This window comes from Condylura cristata, unplaced genomic scaffold (assembly GCF_000260355.1).
Source record: "Condylura cristata isolate star-nosed mole 26May11 unplaced genomic scaffold, ConCri1.0 scaffold00033, whole genome shotgun sequence".
NCBI lineage: Eukaryota > Metazoa > Chordata > Mammalia > Eulipotyphla > Talpidae > Condylura > Condylura cristata.
Genome location: NW_004567134.1, coordinates 6906884 through 6923752, shown reverse-complemented (window position 1 = coordinate 6923752; position 16869 = coordinate 6906884). Strand labels below are relative to the sequence as shown.

At 44.3% G+C, this 16869-nt stretch overlaps 1 protein-coding gene across 1 annotated transcript in view; it reads left to right on the top strand.

Moving 5' to 3' along the window:
- KCNH8 (potassium channel, voltage gated eag related subfamily H, member 8) overlaps window positions 1-7178 on the top strand; it is a 246613-nt gene extending 239435 nt beyond the window's left edge. The window contains exon 16 of the mRNA XM_004692289.2: window positions 5841-7178. Within this exon, the coding sequence (XP_004692346.1) occupies window positions 5841-6545 (705 nt within the window). The 3' untranslated portion in view covers window positions 6546-7178. The remainder of the gene's footprint in view (window positions 1-5840) is intronic.
- The last annotated feature ends 9691 nt before the right edge of the window (window positions 7179-16869 follow it).

Genomic DNA, 16869 nt, shown 5'->3' with positions numbered 1-16869 from the left:
TCATGGCCTATATGGAGATACATGCAAGATGCTTACAACACAGAGACAAGACCAATCTTTAGGTGTTCTGGAGCCTGGGAGAGAAAAACTGAACCGTTTGGAAGCACAGATGGTGTTTTCATCATTTCTTCTTTCTAACAGTTGGGACTTTGGAAAGGATAGAGAAATCTTGGATGTGAACAGTGGGCGCTGCAGATGGCAATGGTGAACTGGTTTGGCCAACGGTTTTAAATTCCAGACTGATGGGTTTCCTTATCCACGGAAAAATGAAAAGGAAGAGGAGGAAACAGAAGAGGAAGAGAAAATTGACCAAGAAAATGCAGCTGAACACACAGGTTTAAAAATGGTGTGTCTTAGTTGTAGTTTCTTTATCTGTCATCTTATCAGTAGAAATAATCAAGTCACACCTAAAATTGTCATCCATAATAGAAACCAGGATTGCAAAAGCGTTTGCCAAATTTCAGTTGATAAAACAGCTCTGATAACTTAATTGAATTTGAATCTTGGTGTTCATAAGGTAGTTGTGAGATACTGGGGTCATGAGAAAAGGAAAATTTCCCAGAGAATTAAAACCACCTCTGGAAATTAAACTTATTCTGGTACAAGTGACAAAGGAATAAGATAAGTCTAGTCAAAGGCTTGGGCCAAGGGAGTCTCCTTCTACAATTATGAAGGAAACACAAGAAGATGGATTTTGGGACCCTCCCTGGTGGCAAAATGGGTTAGGATGCAGCACTGCAAGCTGGCCACAGCTACTCAAGGCATGTTCTATCCCAGCCCCGGAGGTGACCCACATGGTGCAGCAGACCTCTCCTGACCACCTGCTGCTTCCCTTCAGCAGTGTACTTCATCGATCTGCCTGTTCTGCTCCCCACTCTGTGTCTGAAGAATCCTCTCACCACCCCTGCACCTCTGGCTGGTGCCCCAGTTCTGAATGCATAAATAAACAAATCTTTAAAAAGAAGAAAAGAAGAAGATGGATTCTTAATGGTGGTGATGCCATTTGCTCATAAGTACTACAGGGTACCCAAGGGTGTAGTTTAGGGAGTTACAGCTTTTTACCCAACTACTTACAGTGAATCATGAGACAAAATAAGAGCAAAATTAAAGGCAATATGAGAATTAAGTTCTTTAAAATGGCAGGAACTACATGTATACATCCATGGAGTTCCCAGTGTACATTGTGTTGTAGTATTGTCCTGAGTCCAGGAGATACAAAGATGTGTAAGTTTCTAGCCTCAAGGAACTGACAGCCTACTGTGGGGTACAGTCTTGAATGATACAAGGTGATGAGGTTTCAAATTGATATGTGAGTTTCAGTGATCTGTCAAGGAAAAGCTCTACAAAAAAAAACACAGAATTTGCATAGACGTTTAAAGGGGGGAAAGAAACTTACCAGGTAGAGAGGGGCAGAGAAAAGCCCCACTTGGCAAGAATGTCATGCAAAGAGCCATGAACTTTTAATCTCCCTGTGAGCTGTCTGATGGCTACAAGAGGGAATGTGGGCAATGAGGCCATTAACAGGGAGGGTGGGCTTGTGAAGGACTCTAATACCTAATTTGTAATTTAATATGAGTGACAGACAGTTTTAAGCTGTGTTGAGTTACATGGGAAAATTTGGGTGCATTTCCAGTTTTAAGCTGTGTTGAGTTACATGGGAAAATTTGGGTGCATTTGATGAACAATTTCTTTTTCTCTCTCTTTATTGACCAAGCTCTGCAATACGCTGATTTTAAGTTGTCATTTGAAGACATTTCCTTAAGAGTCCGGAGTCTTGTTCACAAGTAGCCCTGTGTGACTAAGTAATAGTAGGACTATAAATTCACCAAGAAAAGGCTTATATGAGCTAGGGATCATGACCTGGGTCACATCCAAAGGCCAGGCCCAGGCATTTTTCAGCGGGGTCAGGGCAGAGGGGAATTTTAAAAGATCAATAGTTTTCCCACTCTGGGCATTTTCCCAAAGGATTAAAAATAGTGATTTAAAGAGACAGCTGCATCCCCATGTTTATCGCAGCATTATTTACAATAGCCAAGAGCTGGGAAAAACCCGTGTTCAATGACATATGAGTGGATCAAGATGTCATCTATGTACACAATGGAATACAGCTCCACCAGTAAAGAAAAACAAAATACTGCTGCTTGCAACAACATGGACAGACCTAAAGAGTAGTATAGTTAGTGAAATAAATGAGTCGGAGAAAGAAAATACTGTATTTTAACTCGCATGTGTTACGTAAAGGAACCAAGCAAACAAATAAATGAAATGAAACAAAAATGAACTTTTAAACTATAAAATCAAGTCAGTAGTTCCCAGAAGGAACTGGGGTGATAGAAAGGAATCGGGGTGATAGAAAGGGTCAACTGTATGGTGAAGGACAGACTTGACTTTTGGGGTGGATTTAGTGTAGCATTTCCAGATAGTGATGTGTAATGATGGTACCTGCCACTTGTAAAATTTTATGATTAGTGTCCTATCAATAAAAATAGTTTTCAATAAAATAAAGGACCAAACAGGGCAATGGTGTAAACTTGGGCCTTTTGCTTTGAAACTCTTGGTAAGTAGTTAAGTGTCTTCAAGTTGCAAGTGGTGGTGTGGGGACTTTTGTAACAACCATCGGAAACGGTTCTGTTTCTTTTTTCTTTCTAATCACTGATAAAAAGAGAACAGCCTTGCTCATCTTTCAAAGTCACTGATAAATAGAAGATGGGGGGGGGGGCTGAGTCAAGTTGCTCGCAGCAGCTCACCCAGAATTCCTAACAAGGCAGATGGAGTCTGTTTCATCAAAGTAGGTTCCACAAGTCCCAGCACCATTCCTGAGCAAATGTGTATCTTCTGGTGAAATTCATTCTAGAACAGGAAAGACCTTCTACTTAATCCAATGTAGAAAGCAAAGACTGCAACGCCTCTACTTTTTCTGGAGAGCCTCAGCCCCCATAAAAAGTAGAGGCATTGCATTCTATGCTTTGTACATTGGCAGAAAGGTCTTTCATGTTGTAGACTGAATTTCGTTAGCAAGCCCACAGGAGCAATAAATAAAGGTGCAGTGAAACTGGACGGGAAGCATATTGTCACTTTCAGCATCACCAGAGTCCCCACCTCCAGGAGATGCCATCTCTCCATGTGACAGCTGGCTTTGTTCTTCTGAACAGAGAGATCCCTTGCCTATTAGGGATTAATACCCTCTTGTAACTTTGATGACATGCAGGGGTGTGTCCCAGTGACACAATGACAAATCTCCCCTAAGATAAATTGAGCATTATCCTCTAGAGCTAAAGAAACCTCTATTTTTTGAGCTCTTTGCTCCTCCAGTTCAAACTGATATGATAATTTTGTTTTCTGAAAATGTTAATGCTTGTTTATATACTCCCAGAGCCAGTCAAGACTCTAGGTTCCAAAGTTCATGACCACAAAATGTGGCAAATGCACAGTAGAAGTTGGATATCAAGATAGTGACCACAGAAAGGAATTTCAAACCCGGGCAAATATCTACTTATTTTGAAAGCTAGAAAATATTGTTTGAAATATGCCTATTAATATAGTTTGGTCCCAGATTTTACTTATTGCAATCCACTATTGTTATTACTGCATTCATCTAACTTACTTGATGTTGAATTACTGTTTCAGACAATTTTTACCCATCAGGCTATGTTTTTGTATCTCTGCTCTTCACAAATTCTAACCGTGTAAGCAACAGCATCTCAACTCTTAAGCAACATTTCCTTTTCTAAGTGCTTTTAATGCCACAACAGAAAAAGCAACTGCTTTCAACAGCTTGAACTTCAGAACAAAAACTGTTGTTTGTGAGATAAGGGATTCTTACAAATACCATAGAACCGGATGCTTTGTGTCTCCATTTTAAAGGTGGGAGAGAACAAACCCCTGCCTGTGTTAGCTCCTTTTGTTGACCAAGAGGGAAAAGTTACCAAAAAGCACTTCCTTTTATAAATTTACTCACCCATTCACTGAGGAACATAATTACTGATGTGCCTGAAATGTAAAATTGTTTTTCAAAGATTGTGTCTTTATTCAGTTCTAATAAAGCACGAAAACATTTACACTGGAGTTGAGTGCCCAAAGCCCTGGTGAATTTGAAGCATCAATTAAACTTGGACAACCTACAGAAACAGGTGGCTTAATACGTCTGAGTGGTTCATTTTCATTTGCTGTCAGCTTTCTCTTCTGAAATGTCGGCAGAAGTATTAGTCGATTCAAAAAGGAACCCCTGAGTGAGACTCTGCAGAGCCAAGATCCAGATGCTGACTCAGTGTGGCCCATAAATTGCAGAACTGACGCTTGGGCTGGGGGTGGAGGGCGTGAAGTTGACAAACTGAAGTAAAAATTTCAACGTAAAGAATCTTAAGAGTCACTGGTTCGTTTCTCAGATGTGAGAGTAGGAGTTGCCTTTCTGTCAATCCTGTGGCTTTCTCTCTGTGGCTTTTGATGGGCTGAAAAGCCTGGACAAGTGTTTGATTGAGTCCCAGAGCACCACGGTGGCGGCAAGGCAGAAATAGTTTTGGCCTGGCAATTCCCAGGCAGGTGTTACCCGTTGGTTGCCTGAAGGGTGAAAAATCTTCCTCCTGGCCTTTTTTTAATGCCTGATTTGAGCAGTACTGCCTCCTGCTGGGTCTGCCAACTAGGATTAGTTTCAAGAATGCACTTGCAGGAAATGGATGGAATTAAGTTGCTGAATGGATTGGGGCTGTGTCCTTAAATGGGACAAAAGTCTGGCCCAAGGAGCAGCCTTGGTTGGGCTGATTTTTTTGGTTTGGTGGGGTTTTCTGGTGGGTGTTGTTTCCCACTTTTATGGGAATTTGTGGCTCATGAGAGGAAAATCAAGGCATAGGAATTCCCTTATAAAATGCAGTCACAGCAATGAAAGCAACAAAAAAAATCACAAGGGTGGGATTAGTGTTTGGAATCTAACAAAAGACTAGGAAATATGTGTCCTGTCTTCTGAAATACAGGCTTCCCTCACCCTGAAAAATTTCAAAGCTAGATTTAAGTCAAATTCAACCTTCTGGTGATCTTCCATAGTTTAAAAAAAAAAAAGAGTGATGTGGTTTGTGAGGAAAATAAATCTTCTACTAAATTTTACGCTGATTTTAGATACAAAACAATGAAGTCTCCTCAGTGATTCTTAAGTGTTTGGGGTCATGTCTCCTTCCTAGGCCACATTTAATCTGTAAGTGAACCAAGCGTATGTTGCACAATTTGGGACTAATTTCATGAGTTCCGGGTCACTGGTGGACCCCAGTGCTCCCGAAGGTGCTCATCTGCTCTTCCCATCTTGCAGTTCTTTTTATTGCTTTTGGACTCTCATTTTACAGCTTCCCTTGTCCACAAACGCTCTCCCAGTAAATATGCATGAGTTCTTGCTTTCATCATCACCACCCCTAAAGGCCAGTTGGTCTCTGTCCTGTTATAGCACAGACCTAAGACAATGACAGAAGTGAAAGTTGTCACTGTCTAGGCTTCTGCTCTGGACAGCACCCACTGAGCACTTTACATACAGACCCATCATTCTACACTATTTTGAGGTTATGGGGTGACTTGTGTGCCCTGCTGTGTACCCCACTAAATCCAAGGGACACATAGATGCTGTCTGCATCTAGGTGATGCAAATAATAATGGACACCCATCTCTTTTTTTGTTCAAGGACCCCAGAATCTCTCATCAAGAATTCCAGGCCATCAGGTCTATCTAGGTGTTCGCTGAATGAGGATAGCTTCAGATCAGCTGCCCAACGTCCCCATTCACCCCTTGGGCTGGGCCTCCCTGCTCTAAATTACCATCAGGCATCTCTAACTGTTGTCTTTTTCTTTGCTTTACCCACACAGGTAACAACATTGACTCAGGAAGTCTCCCAGTTGGGGAAAGACATGAGAAATGTGATCCAACTTCTAGAGAATGTTCTGTCACCACAGCAGTCATCACAATTTTGCTCTCTGCACACTCCCTCTATGTATCCTTCTAGGGACAGCTTACAGACCAGGATGGCCTGGAGTGCACCCCAACCTTGCCTACACTTGCAAGCAGGTGGAGCCGCTTACACCCAAGCACAACTTTGCCATGGCGACGTCACCTCAGACATTTGGAGTGTGGATCCCTCCTCTGTGGGGAACAGCCCCCAACAAACTAGAGCTCATGAGCAAAGTCCCCCAGACCCTGAACTTTATCGTACTCGAAATCTTGATTATTCACCTGCCCACTACCAGGTTGTCCAAGAAGGTCACGTGCAGTTTCTAAGGTGCATCTCTCCACACTCAGATACCACACTGACACCTCTGCAGTCCATTTCAGCAACCCTCTCGTCCTCTGTGTGTTCCTCCTCAGAAACATCTTTGCACCTGGTTCTGCCCAGCAGATCAGAGGAGGGCAGTTTCAGCCAGGCAGCTGCGAGTTCCTTCAGTCTGGAAAACCTGCCAGGATCTTGGGACCGGGAAGGAATGGCAGCAGCGTCTACCAGACCCCTGGAGAGCCTCCCCCTGGAAGTGGTCACGAGCACAGCAGAAGGGAAAGATATTAAAGCCATAAATGTATGAGACCAACGCACACGAGGCAAATGCCAGCCTCACACCCACCACTGCATGACAGCCTTTCTTGCCTCGGTAGGCGTGAAGGAGAGGCAGAGCTGGCAACCCTTAGAAGAGCATGTGAGAAGCCAGGGAAAGGTAGCACCAACTCCACCCCGTAGCAACCAGTTTCTAGATCCTCGAAGCAGAATAGAAACATTTTCCTGTACAGGTATTAACTTACTGGTCTGTTTGACAGACTTGGGTAAAAGTCCAAAGACCCTGAGGGTCTGAGCAGCTAGAAGTCCCAGACAAAGAATTTGTGGATTCGTTTTGTCCGAGGTGGCATTTGTGAAATGCAGCAAAGGGTTTTTGTTTGTTGTGTTTTTTTTTTTCTGAGTGCCTGTTTGTCATTCCTGAACAATATCCATAGCACTGTTGGCCCCAGGAGCCCAGCTCCTGCTGATCTATTTTTCTTTTTGTGAAGGCAAAGGGACAATTATCACTGCATGTCATCTCCTAGACAATCAGTCCAATAGAGTTGGTGGCCAGTGGTTAGCTACTGCACGTTATTTGCCATGTAAATGAATATGTCTTTATTTATCAAAAAAAAGAGGCTATTTTTATATCCTTGGTATGAAATATGTATTTAAACTATTTAAAATATTTATAAAGAAATGAATGTTTTCATTTTGGTTTAAAACAAGCTTGCCGTTTTAACAAGAAATGCACTACTGTTATGTATAGTAGATCAAAAATTATTTATTAAGAGGATATAGTTTCAAAAGGAATCCCTCTTTTAGTTGCATGCAGTTTGCAACAAATGTATCCTCACACTCCTGGATTACAAAAGTGAGGGCATATTTTATTAAGGAAATAAAAATCTGGACTGAGTGTCAAGGTCCTGTGCTCTGGGGGGTGAGGGGTAAGCTCGCCAGTCACCACACTGACATCAAGACCTGAGCGCAAGCCCAGCCACGCCCGCTGAAATGACTGTCTGCAAGCACAGCTTCTCGTTCGAGAGCTCAAAATCAGTCTGTGGAATATGCGATCACAATGCATTGGGCCACACTGGTCTCACAATGAGGGGGATCTGCGGGGGAGCCCTTCTCTCAGGAGAGGCAGTACACTCACTCAGGGTCCCCAACAGCTGGAACTGCAGAACCCCATCATTTGTGGGGCTCCCAGCCATGGAGGATCAGCACTTTAATTTTTTTTTTTGGAAACTTTTCACCATTTTTTTAGTTTCGGCAAGGCGGTTTTTTTGTTTTTTTTTTGGGGGGGCAGGCGGGGAGGGGGATCCCAGAAATGACACAGCTTGGATGCTGGAGACATCCTGATGCCCCTCAAGTTCCCTGTATCTCAGTCAATTGCAAGTCCAGGTATTGGGCTTGGCTGTGACATAAATGCTTTCTCTTAAGTTTGATTCTATGGCTGAGAACATCTAGCGTCTAATCATTCCAGATTAGAAAACATTGAACTCACATTCTAGAACCCTCTGTTCTTATTTTCCACCCCCAAAGAATAAACAATCTGAATAAACAATGTGTCGTTGAAGACAGCTAAACAAAGCAAGGCTTCTGTTGTGTGATTTGTCCCCTGTCAGTGGCCAGCGTGGCAAAAAGAAAAGATAAACTTCCCAAAGAGAAGTGGGTAAACAAAAGCAGTTTCCCAGACAGATGAGTCAAGATTCAAGGCCCCTCCCAGATTCAATCTCTCCCTACTTGAATGGGAAAATTGAAGCAAAGGGAACATTCGTAGACTCAATGAACTCATTTCTGTTCCCTCTTTTGTTCATCCGGCCCTATGTCATCACTTGAAGTACCATTGACAAGGAACTACTTGGGGTTGGTTCTTGAGTAGCCTGCAAACCAGAGCTCCATTAATACAACTAGCAACACGGATGCTGTTTCTGAGTTAAGTTTCCTCATATAATTGTTACACGCTACTGGAAATGGCTTATAATTCTTCTCACTTTGTAAATGAATAACTGGGAGGCCTATTTTTCTAACGCCTTGCCCCGTGACAGTGCTGGGACCCTTTCCTCATGTCCAAACCCATTCTTATTGCTTTACGTGACTTCATTAGTAACTCATTTCTTTTGAAATCTGTGACTAAAATAGCATATTTAGGCTGCTAAAAGTAGGCACACAAAGGGGATGCATTAATGACACTGCAAGTTTGAGGAAATCCAGCATGGTACTAGGATACATGCCCATGTTTTTCTAACCAGTCACTTCTGTATCTGCCCCTAACAGCTAACTTCCTCAGGTGTAAGGACAGCTGCCTTCCCTGGGCGGGCAGAAGTAAACCCCTAGGAGAAGTGAGGGTTCCCCCTGATTTCCTACAGGAAGCTCGTTGCCCCATCTGAGTCAGTTCTACCTCCTTCCTCATGAACCTTTTTCTTTGCATTCATTTGACAAACAGGACTATCCCATATCTAGGACAGCTAAGTATAACACACTTCGGGGTGGGGGTTGGTAGTTTATGTACATTGTGATATTATTCTTGGAAAGGAGAATTCCAAGTTTCCTACATATTACAAGTTTCCTAAATATCATTGCTATGCCCCTTGTCTCTCATTAAGAATACATTCTTGGACACCTGCATGTTCCTCACCTCCCCACTCTCCGCTGAAAGCAAAATAGGAATCCGGAGGGCAGAGAAGCATTTTTCTTTTGATCAAATCTATTTTCTTGAGAATAATATTGGGGACTGAAGTCTTCTGTGTAGTTCTAAAGAACGAAAAAGATTATATTTTCATTCAAATAAGAAGTTTCTGGCATTTAAAACTACTTACAAAGAGTTTATACTACATTGAGAGAGTAAGGTAACTGACAAAGGGTCCTCTCAAAGGTTGCACAACTATTTGACAATAGTTTCCTAGAAGGTGTTAGGTTAGTAGAATTCCTGCATTGAGTCACCTGGGGTATTTATTTGAAATAAAGAAAATCTGGCTTCAACGTTGTCCCTTTGGGGTTGGAAAATGTTGGTCAAGAATCTGTACTATAACAAGATTGAGTTCTAACTAACTTACACATAAATGGACTAGTATCTAAGCTCTATTCAAGAAGTCCTGGATCTACAATTGGTTAAGCCCTGTATCAGTCATCTAACACTTTAGTTGGAATAATGTACTTCTGAAGGATGTTAATAAACGTAAGATCTCAGTACCTGTCCCCTAAGATATGGGCTGGGTCCATTCTGTGATGGATGGTCCAGAAACAAACTGGAAACCTGGCTTAAGTAGTGTCATCATCCCTGAGATAATGAAGAGTTTTTCTATAGGAAGTGGCCCAACGACAATTAAACCAGTAAAAGCTTGCAAGTAATCCTATTTCCATGCAGTTTCTATGGCATCCATGACTTCACTAACGTGATTGATTGCTTTATCCAAGAGAACTTTGAACATCCACTCAAGACTTCAGCTAGTAATGGCTGAGTCCCTACGCTGTGTCATGCTCCAGTACCTCTGGTTTTGTTTCAGGTCTCCCTTTTCTTGTTTCGTTTGGTTTTCCAGAAGGAAAAAAGTTCAAATGCCTCTGACAACTCACAAATCTTCCCAGATAGAAAGGAATCATATTTGGATGGGAGCAAACCAAGCACCTTGAAGGGAATGTCTTATGTCAAGATTATGCTCTTAGCCAGAACAATGGAAAAGTGCTTGTTACAAATAGTTCTTGCTAAGCCTGCTCCTTCTCATGAAGTGCTTAGCTCATTTTCTGACATTATCATTTTGAGGCGGTGCCTGTACTAGAGAATCCACCCTCAGCCTTCCCTCAGATCTCCACTGGCACTAAATAAAGACCCTTCTATATGTACAGGATCAATGAAAGGTCCGCCTTTGCTACTTTATCTTTATCCAGAAGCAAACTGCCAGCAGACATGGTGTTGAGAAAGGAGCTGGAGTTTTCAAGACATAAATGTTTCCCTCCAACCTTTTTTACTTGTTCTGGGACTTCCAACAAGTTTTTTGTTTGTTTGTTTGAACTCTTCTGGGCTTAAATTTCTTCATCTAAAAATCAAGGATAAAATTCTATTTCGCTATCTTCGTGAAGATATAATAATTTAATGAAGTAATTTATGTGAAAGCACACTGCCTGACACATAATGAATGCTAAGCAAATGTCACTTGTTCTGCCCTGCCTCTCTCCTACTTCCCTTTCTCCTCTCATCTCTGCCCTTTTCCCTCCCTTCTGCTCCTGCCTTCATCCTCTGACCTAAGTCTCAGGCTGTCTTCTAGAAAAAGAACTCCCTGTGAGATGCTCTCTGCGTAGGTCACAATCCAGTTCCCATACTCTGTTCCCTGCCCTTTATTCAGCACGGTATTAACAACCAAGCCAGCATTCACCCTTAAAAAAACAGTAATGGGGCGCAACAGGTAAGGACGCAGCACTGCAAGCTGGCTGCAGCCGCTTCAATGCAAGTTCTATCCCCAGCCCGGAGTTGATCCACATGGTGCGGCAGACCTCTCCTGACTCACCAGCTGCTCCCTCAGCAATGTACTTCCTCTATCTGCCTGTTCTACCCCCCACTTGTCTCTAGTGAAGCCTCTCACCACCCCTGCACCTCTGGCCTGTATCCCATTTCTGTATACATAAATAAATAAACCTTTAAGAAAAAAAAAAACAGTCATGGAGAAGACAATGGTTCTGTTCCCATTCCTCTCAGCCTTGGCCAACCCACGTGGCTTCTGATTTCTTAATCTCAAGTTTAATAACTAAGGCTTTATTTTAAACTCGACATCACTAAAAGACCCGGGAAATTTATCCATTGACATGTACATGTTACACAGACATAGACCTTGTATTCTGCCCATAAAGTTTCTCTAGGGAAATCAGCCATTGCTCTAGCACTCACACCCTGTAGATGCCGTGCCCGTAACCCTGGGCCACCGCGACCCTGAGGAGTCTGCCCAAAGCTCAGAACTTTCCAGGTGCCAAGTGGTCTTGCCCTCTTGCCCACAGCTCCTCCGGCTGGAAGTTGAGATGAAAAAATGGCTGCCACTTCACAGACGCCTTCAAAGCGTCCCCTGGGAGTCCCATGGAGTGAGTAGGTCCCACCACAGGGAGTATGCTAAATGTCACTCCTGCAGCTGGAATCCTGAAAGAATCTTCCTGGAGCTGTGTCATTCAACAGAGCCTGAATAAAGAGCTCAGGAAAGACACGAGGGTGGCACAGCGAGGCAGACGCACCCGCACTTCCGGGCACTCAGTAAGCTGTGCGTGCCAGAAAAGAGCAGGTGGGAGATGCTCTGCCTTCTCAGACTAGTTCCTTCCGCCTTAGGGTTTTCCCCTGTAGAGAGAAGAAGCTGGGAATGGGATAGACTTTAATCATCAAAGACGCTGGCTTTTGAGTTTTTTGGTTTTGCTTTGTTTTTGTTGACTCTTGTAGCTAAGCATAGAACAGACGTGTGTGATAAATTTGAGTCCGTGAATAAAAGGGGTGGAAGTGAAACTAAAAAAGTGTGTCTGTGCTTTTCATTTATATGGCAAACTGTAGGGAAAATGAAGGGGCTCAGGCAGCCCCACCTCCCCGTTGCCAGTCTCCACAGCTGCCACCTGCAGTGTTATTTTCCTCTCAGATTTCACTGCCCATACGTGGTAACGTGTAGTGGCCGGCACTTGGGAGCATGGGTGTGGGCGCTCACACCTTCGATTACACACATTTGGGCCAGCACAGGGCATGTGCACATGTAACAGACATCCCAGCCGCAGAAAGAGGGATGAAGATAAAGGTTAGGGCTGGGGGGTGGAGGGAAGGTTCTCGGCTCTGGCGCTCGCAGCCTCACTCTGAGGCCAGCAGGCTCAGCTGCTGCCTCCTTGCCTGCTGGCCCGCCGGGGTCCAGCGCCCTGATTCAGCATTACAGGCAGGTGGAGATGTCAGAGTCTCCAAATTTCTCTCCCTCCACCTGGGTCAAGAATGAACCTACCCAGCCTGGAGCGGTTGCACTACAGAAACCGATACACTAACTTGAAGGAACCTTCCGCCAGATTATGCTAAGCGATATAAGCCAGAAGGAGAGAGACAAATACAGGATGGTTTTATGCATGTGAAATATGGAGAAAACAAACAAACGATGAGACAAAACCAAAGGAAAACACACCCTAGAAACCTGACTGTAAAATTGAGACTACCGCGGGTCCTCCCTGGTGGTGCAGCGGGTTAAAGCGCAGCACTAAGAAGCTAAAGCCACTTCAGCATGAGTTCGATCCCCGCCTGCCCCGGAGGCGACCCACATGCACGGCAGACCTCTCCTGGCCCAGCCGCTGCTCCCCTCAGCAGTGTACTTCGTAGATCTGCCTGTTCTGCTCCCCACTCTGTCTGGGGTGAAGCCTCCCACCACCCTGCACCTCTGGCCTGTACCCCAGTTCTGTATGCATAAATAAATCTTCTTTAAAAAGAGAGGGAGTGGGGAGAGCCCAGGAGGGAGGGTGCAGTGGTTAATGGTGGAGGACTTCGGGCGCCTGGCCACGGGTACAGTGACATATTTCAAAGGTGTGATCCCATAGCTCTGAGTCATATACAGTGTTAGACGCCAATGTTGTTATCTCAATTCAAAAAAATATAATAATTCCCTCCAGGGTATAGAACATCCTATCTCTTTGGTACTTTTTCCAGTAGTAAATACTCTCCCAACACAGAGGCCCCTGAACTCCAGCTGCAGTGTGCTCTTCAGTCTGAGTTATTAGCCCTGATTAGAGGCTTATTCCTGAACTCGGCAGGTGGGTCAGTGTTATCTGCTGCTTAGGAAAGGGCTCCCTCATTGGCATCTCCCAGGGAACACAGAGCCCTCCGGGGATCTGCAGCCATATGGCCAAGCTCCGAGTGTCCTCGGGGGCCCTTGCCGTGATTGGCAGTGATGTCTGGAGCCCCCAGGTTGAAACACAGACATCTGGAAGTTGCCATAGTAACCCACTGCTCCTGCTCTAACTCGGCAACCTGTAGAACAAAATCAAATTGTCATCTCTGGTTTCTGTACCCAAAGGATATTTGGCCCCTAGATCCAGATCAGCTATCCCTGGTTAACTGCCACAAAATCTCAGCACAGACAAGTGAGAAAGGAGTCGGCATCGCCAACTCTCAGTCCTCAAAGTGTGGTCTGCGAAGCAATAGCCACACCTGGGTGTTTGTCAAAGATGCGAAGCTTGGCCCTCAGCCCAGAGCTACTGAATCGAGCCTGCATTTTAACAAGATCCTCAGGTGTACGCATTACAATTTTAGAAACTCTGGGATAAACATTGGTTCTTGGCACTGGTTACCCATTGGAATCAGCTGTGCCCAGATTCCTGGGCTTAACTTCCAAGAGTCCTATTTATTTTGTCTGAGTGGGGCCCAAGTGTCAGTCATATTAGAACTCCCAGGTGACCCCAGTACACAATCAGAGATGAAAAAAAAATAGTATTCTAGGCCAGTGGTTCTCAGAAGTTCATGCCCTGACCGCCAGCGGCACTTGAGACTTATTAAAAATGCAAATTCTCTGACCTCACCCCACACCTACAGAGAACTCTAGGGCAGGGGAGGGGTAGGAAATGGGCGGTTCTGAGGCCAGCTAACATTTGAATCTACTGCTCTAGTCTGGCCAACAAAAGAAGCAGATGAAGGCACTTCGGTGAAATCCTTTGGTTGAGGGGTGACTTCAGGAAACGCACATGACACAGAGGAGACAGAAGTCAGTAAGAAATGTATTATTGAGCAGATGATGGTTGTGAGCAGCTGAACTCAGAGGCACTAGGTAGCCCGGGAAATACTGTACAACGTGTAGACCATGATCTCGAGTTGCCCATTCTGGGGAGAAAGAGCCTACAGTAGTCATCCTCAATCTCCCTTCTGTCAGTGGCTAAGGGATGACCCCCAAGACAGTGACCCCACAGTACGCCTAGCCTACGCCTTGCAGAGGCGAAGACAGAATTTCACTTTATCACAGTGCCCTGGACCTGGAGGGAGTGTTGTGTGACCACCAGGTATTAAGCTCCAAAAACATCTGCAATCTGCAGTATGAGTCAGACCCGGGCAAAAGGCATACCTTAATTTGAACAAGAAATACTGAATGTAGAGATCATTATTTGTGGAGGATTAGCTCCTAAGGAGCGCAGAGAATGCAAACTACTGAATGGTGAAGGGAGAATTTCCAAGAAAGGAACAAATATGGATGAAGGGTCCTCAAGGACCCAGGCTGTGCTGGGGACAATGTCTGCATATGGCGGACAGATTTGCATGTCACAAATGGCAGAGAAGTTTGCTGTTTGCCTGAGCCAGAGATGGACTGAGGGGTGAGAAATGCAAGCAGGATAAACAGGAATGCCCCTGCTGGCATGCAGGTGGACCGAGGCTGGCACCAAAACTGACCAGCTGAAGGTGAGCATCACTGGTGTCCAGCACACTACTGGTCACTGTGTACTACAGGAGCCAACCAAGAGCCAGCTCAGCAGAAACCAGAAGCCCCCCTTTTTCCTAGTAGTGTCTCTCTAGCACCCTCTACTGGCAAAGGAGAAATATTTACATATCTCAGTCCAGCATTTGCAAAGGCAAAGAAGCAGGGTAAGGAAGGGGCCATTTCAAGGTAAAAGGTCATTATCTGACACAAGGTAGCACTATTTACCCAAAATAATCCTAGATAAAGTAAATGGAATAACATGTATGCAAATCAACTTTTAAGACTGCAAAGTTTCCTCGGTAGTAATCTTGTAAGTGTTTTTATTCAAAAACCATCATTAGAATTACTGCTGGTACAAAAACGTGTCTTTTCCTGACACCACCAAGCCTGACTTTTTCTAAAAAATTTCTAGCATATGATCTCCTTAATGGGGGCTATAATCTGTGTCAGAACGCTATGAAGCGACTCCTGTGTCTGGGCACATCTTTTGTTGTCTCAAATTCATTTAATGGGAACCAAGTCTTTCTTCTGCAATTAACAAGTACAATAAATCCATTTTAATCCAAGAATAGAAGAGCTCCAGCATATCTTTAATTCTCTTTCTGCAAATGTTGATAGACAGCAGGGAAATGAAGGCTCCTGCCTGGAGTACAAGGTTAATAAGCTGGAGCTGAGCTGTGGAGTGTCACTGCTTCCTCCCCTCAGAGTGTCAGGAAACTGCGTCTCCTTCTCTCACCAGGGTTAGTCAGAGTCAGAGAGAGTGTAACCAAAAACACTGAATTGAACCCCTGTGATCTAATACATTCTTCTCTCCTATCTTCCTTACCAGTGATAGAACAGTCAATTAAAATATCACCTTGAGATGTCTTTATCATTTAGGCATCCAATTAATTAACCTTTCCACTCAATGAATTAATTTTCTTGACCCATCAATATGCTGCTGGCTATTAGCATTGTTTCCTTTCAGTTACCATCATTGTTCATTGTCAGTCATGACTCTTAAAAATAGAAAAACAATCTGTCTCAGGATCTTCTGAGAGATCATAGCATCCACCCTTCCTCCCCCTCCTTCTGGCTTCATGAAGCTTCAAAGAGCATCAAAGGGATATATATTACCAGTATAGCGTAGCTCATGGGCATAGAAACCAAAAGGCTCAAAGTGGCCACATGACCATGGATAGGGACATACATTCTTTGAGTTGATTCCCGGCAGGGCAATTGGCATTTTAAAGGGAATTACAACCCAGTGGCTAAAGAGTTGCCAGAGGAGCACTGGCTGACATGCAGGGTGAACTGAATTGGACCAAGTGATTCCTGAAACCAAAGGTTTGAGATTCCCCAGTCATGGGAAAACAAAGAAGAGTAGAGCTCAGAAGGTATTCCACAGGTCATTTGGACACTACTCAGATTTGACCAAGGCAAATATTGGTAGCCCATAGGAAAATGAAAGGGGACAGTCTATTCAAGAGCGAGAAACAATTTGGATAGTAAATATTCAAGTAATCATGCCCCGACTCACAAAATAAAGAAACCCAACCTCCAGAACTACCAGAGAAAACCATCACCCACGTGCCCTCTGGCCATTCCAGGACCAATTCTGAGCCAGTTAATTCACCACCTCTGCAGCAGAGAACTGAGAGGGACAGCTAAGGGGCAAGAGAATAGACAAGAGGGAGCAGAGCTAGAAAGTACAGCTCTCTGCATTCAGGTCAGCCAGAGTCCTGGGGGCCAGCGTTTCCCGTGAGCCTCCATGTTGGCATCCACTGCCCGACTCCCACGGCTCTCTTCCATGTTTTGCTTGTTCTGCTTCTTTTTCTTTTTGTAAAGATTTATGCATTTATGCATACAGAGCTGGGGTACAGGCCAGAGGTGTGGGGGGGGGTGAGAGGCTTCACCCTAGACAGAGTGGGGAGCAGAACAGGCCGACTAACAAAGTACACTGCTGAAGGGAGCAGCGGGCGGGTCAGGAGAGGTCTG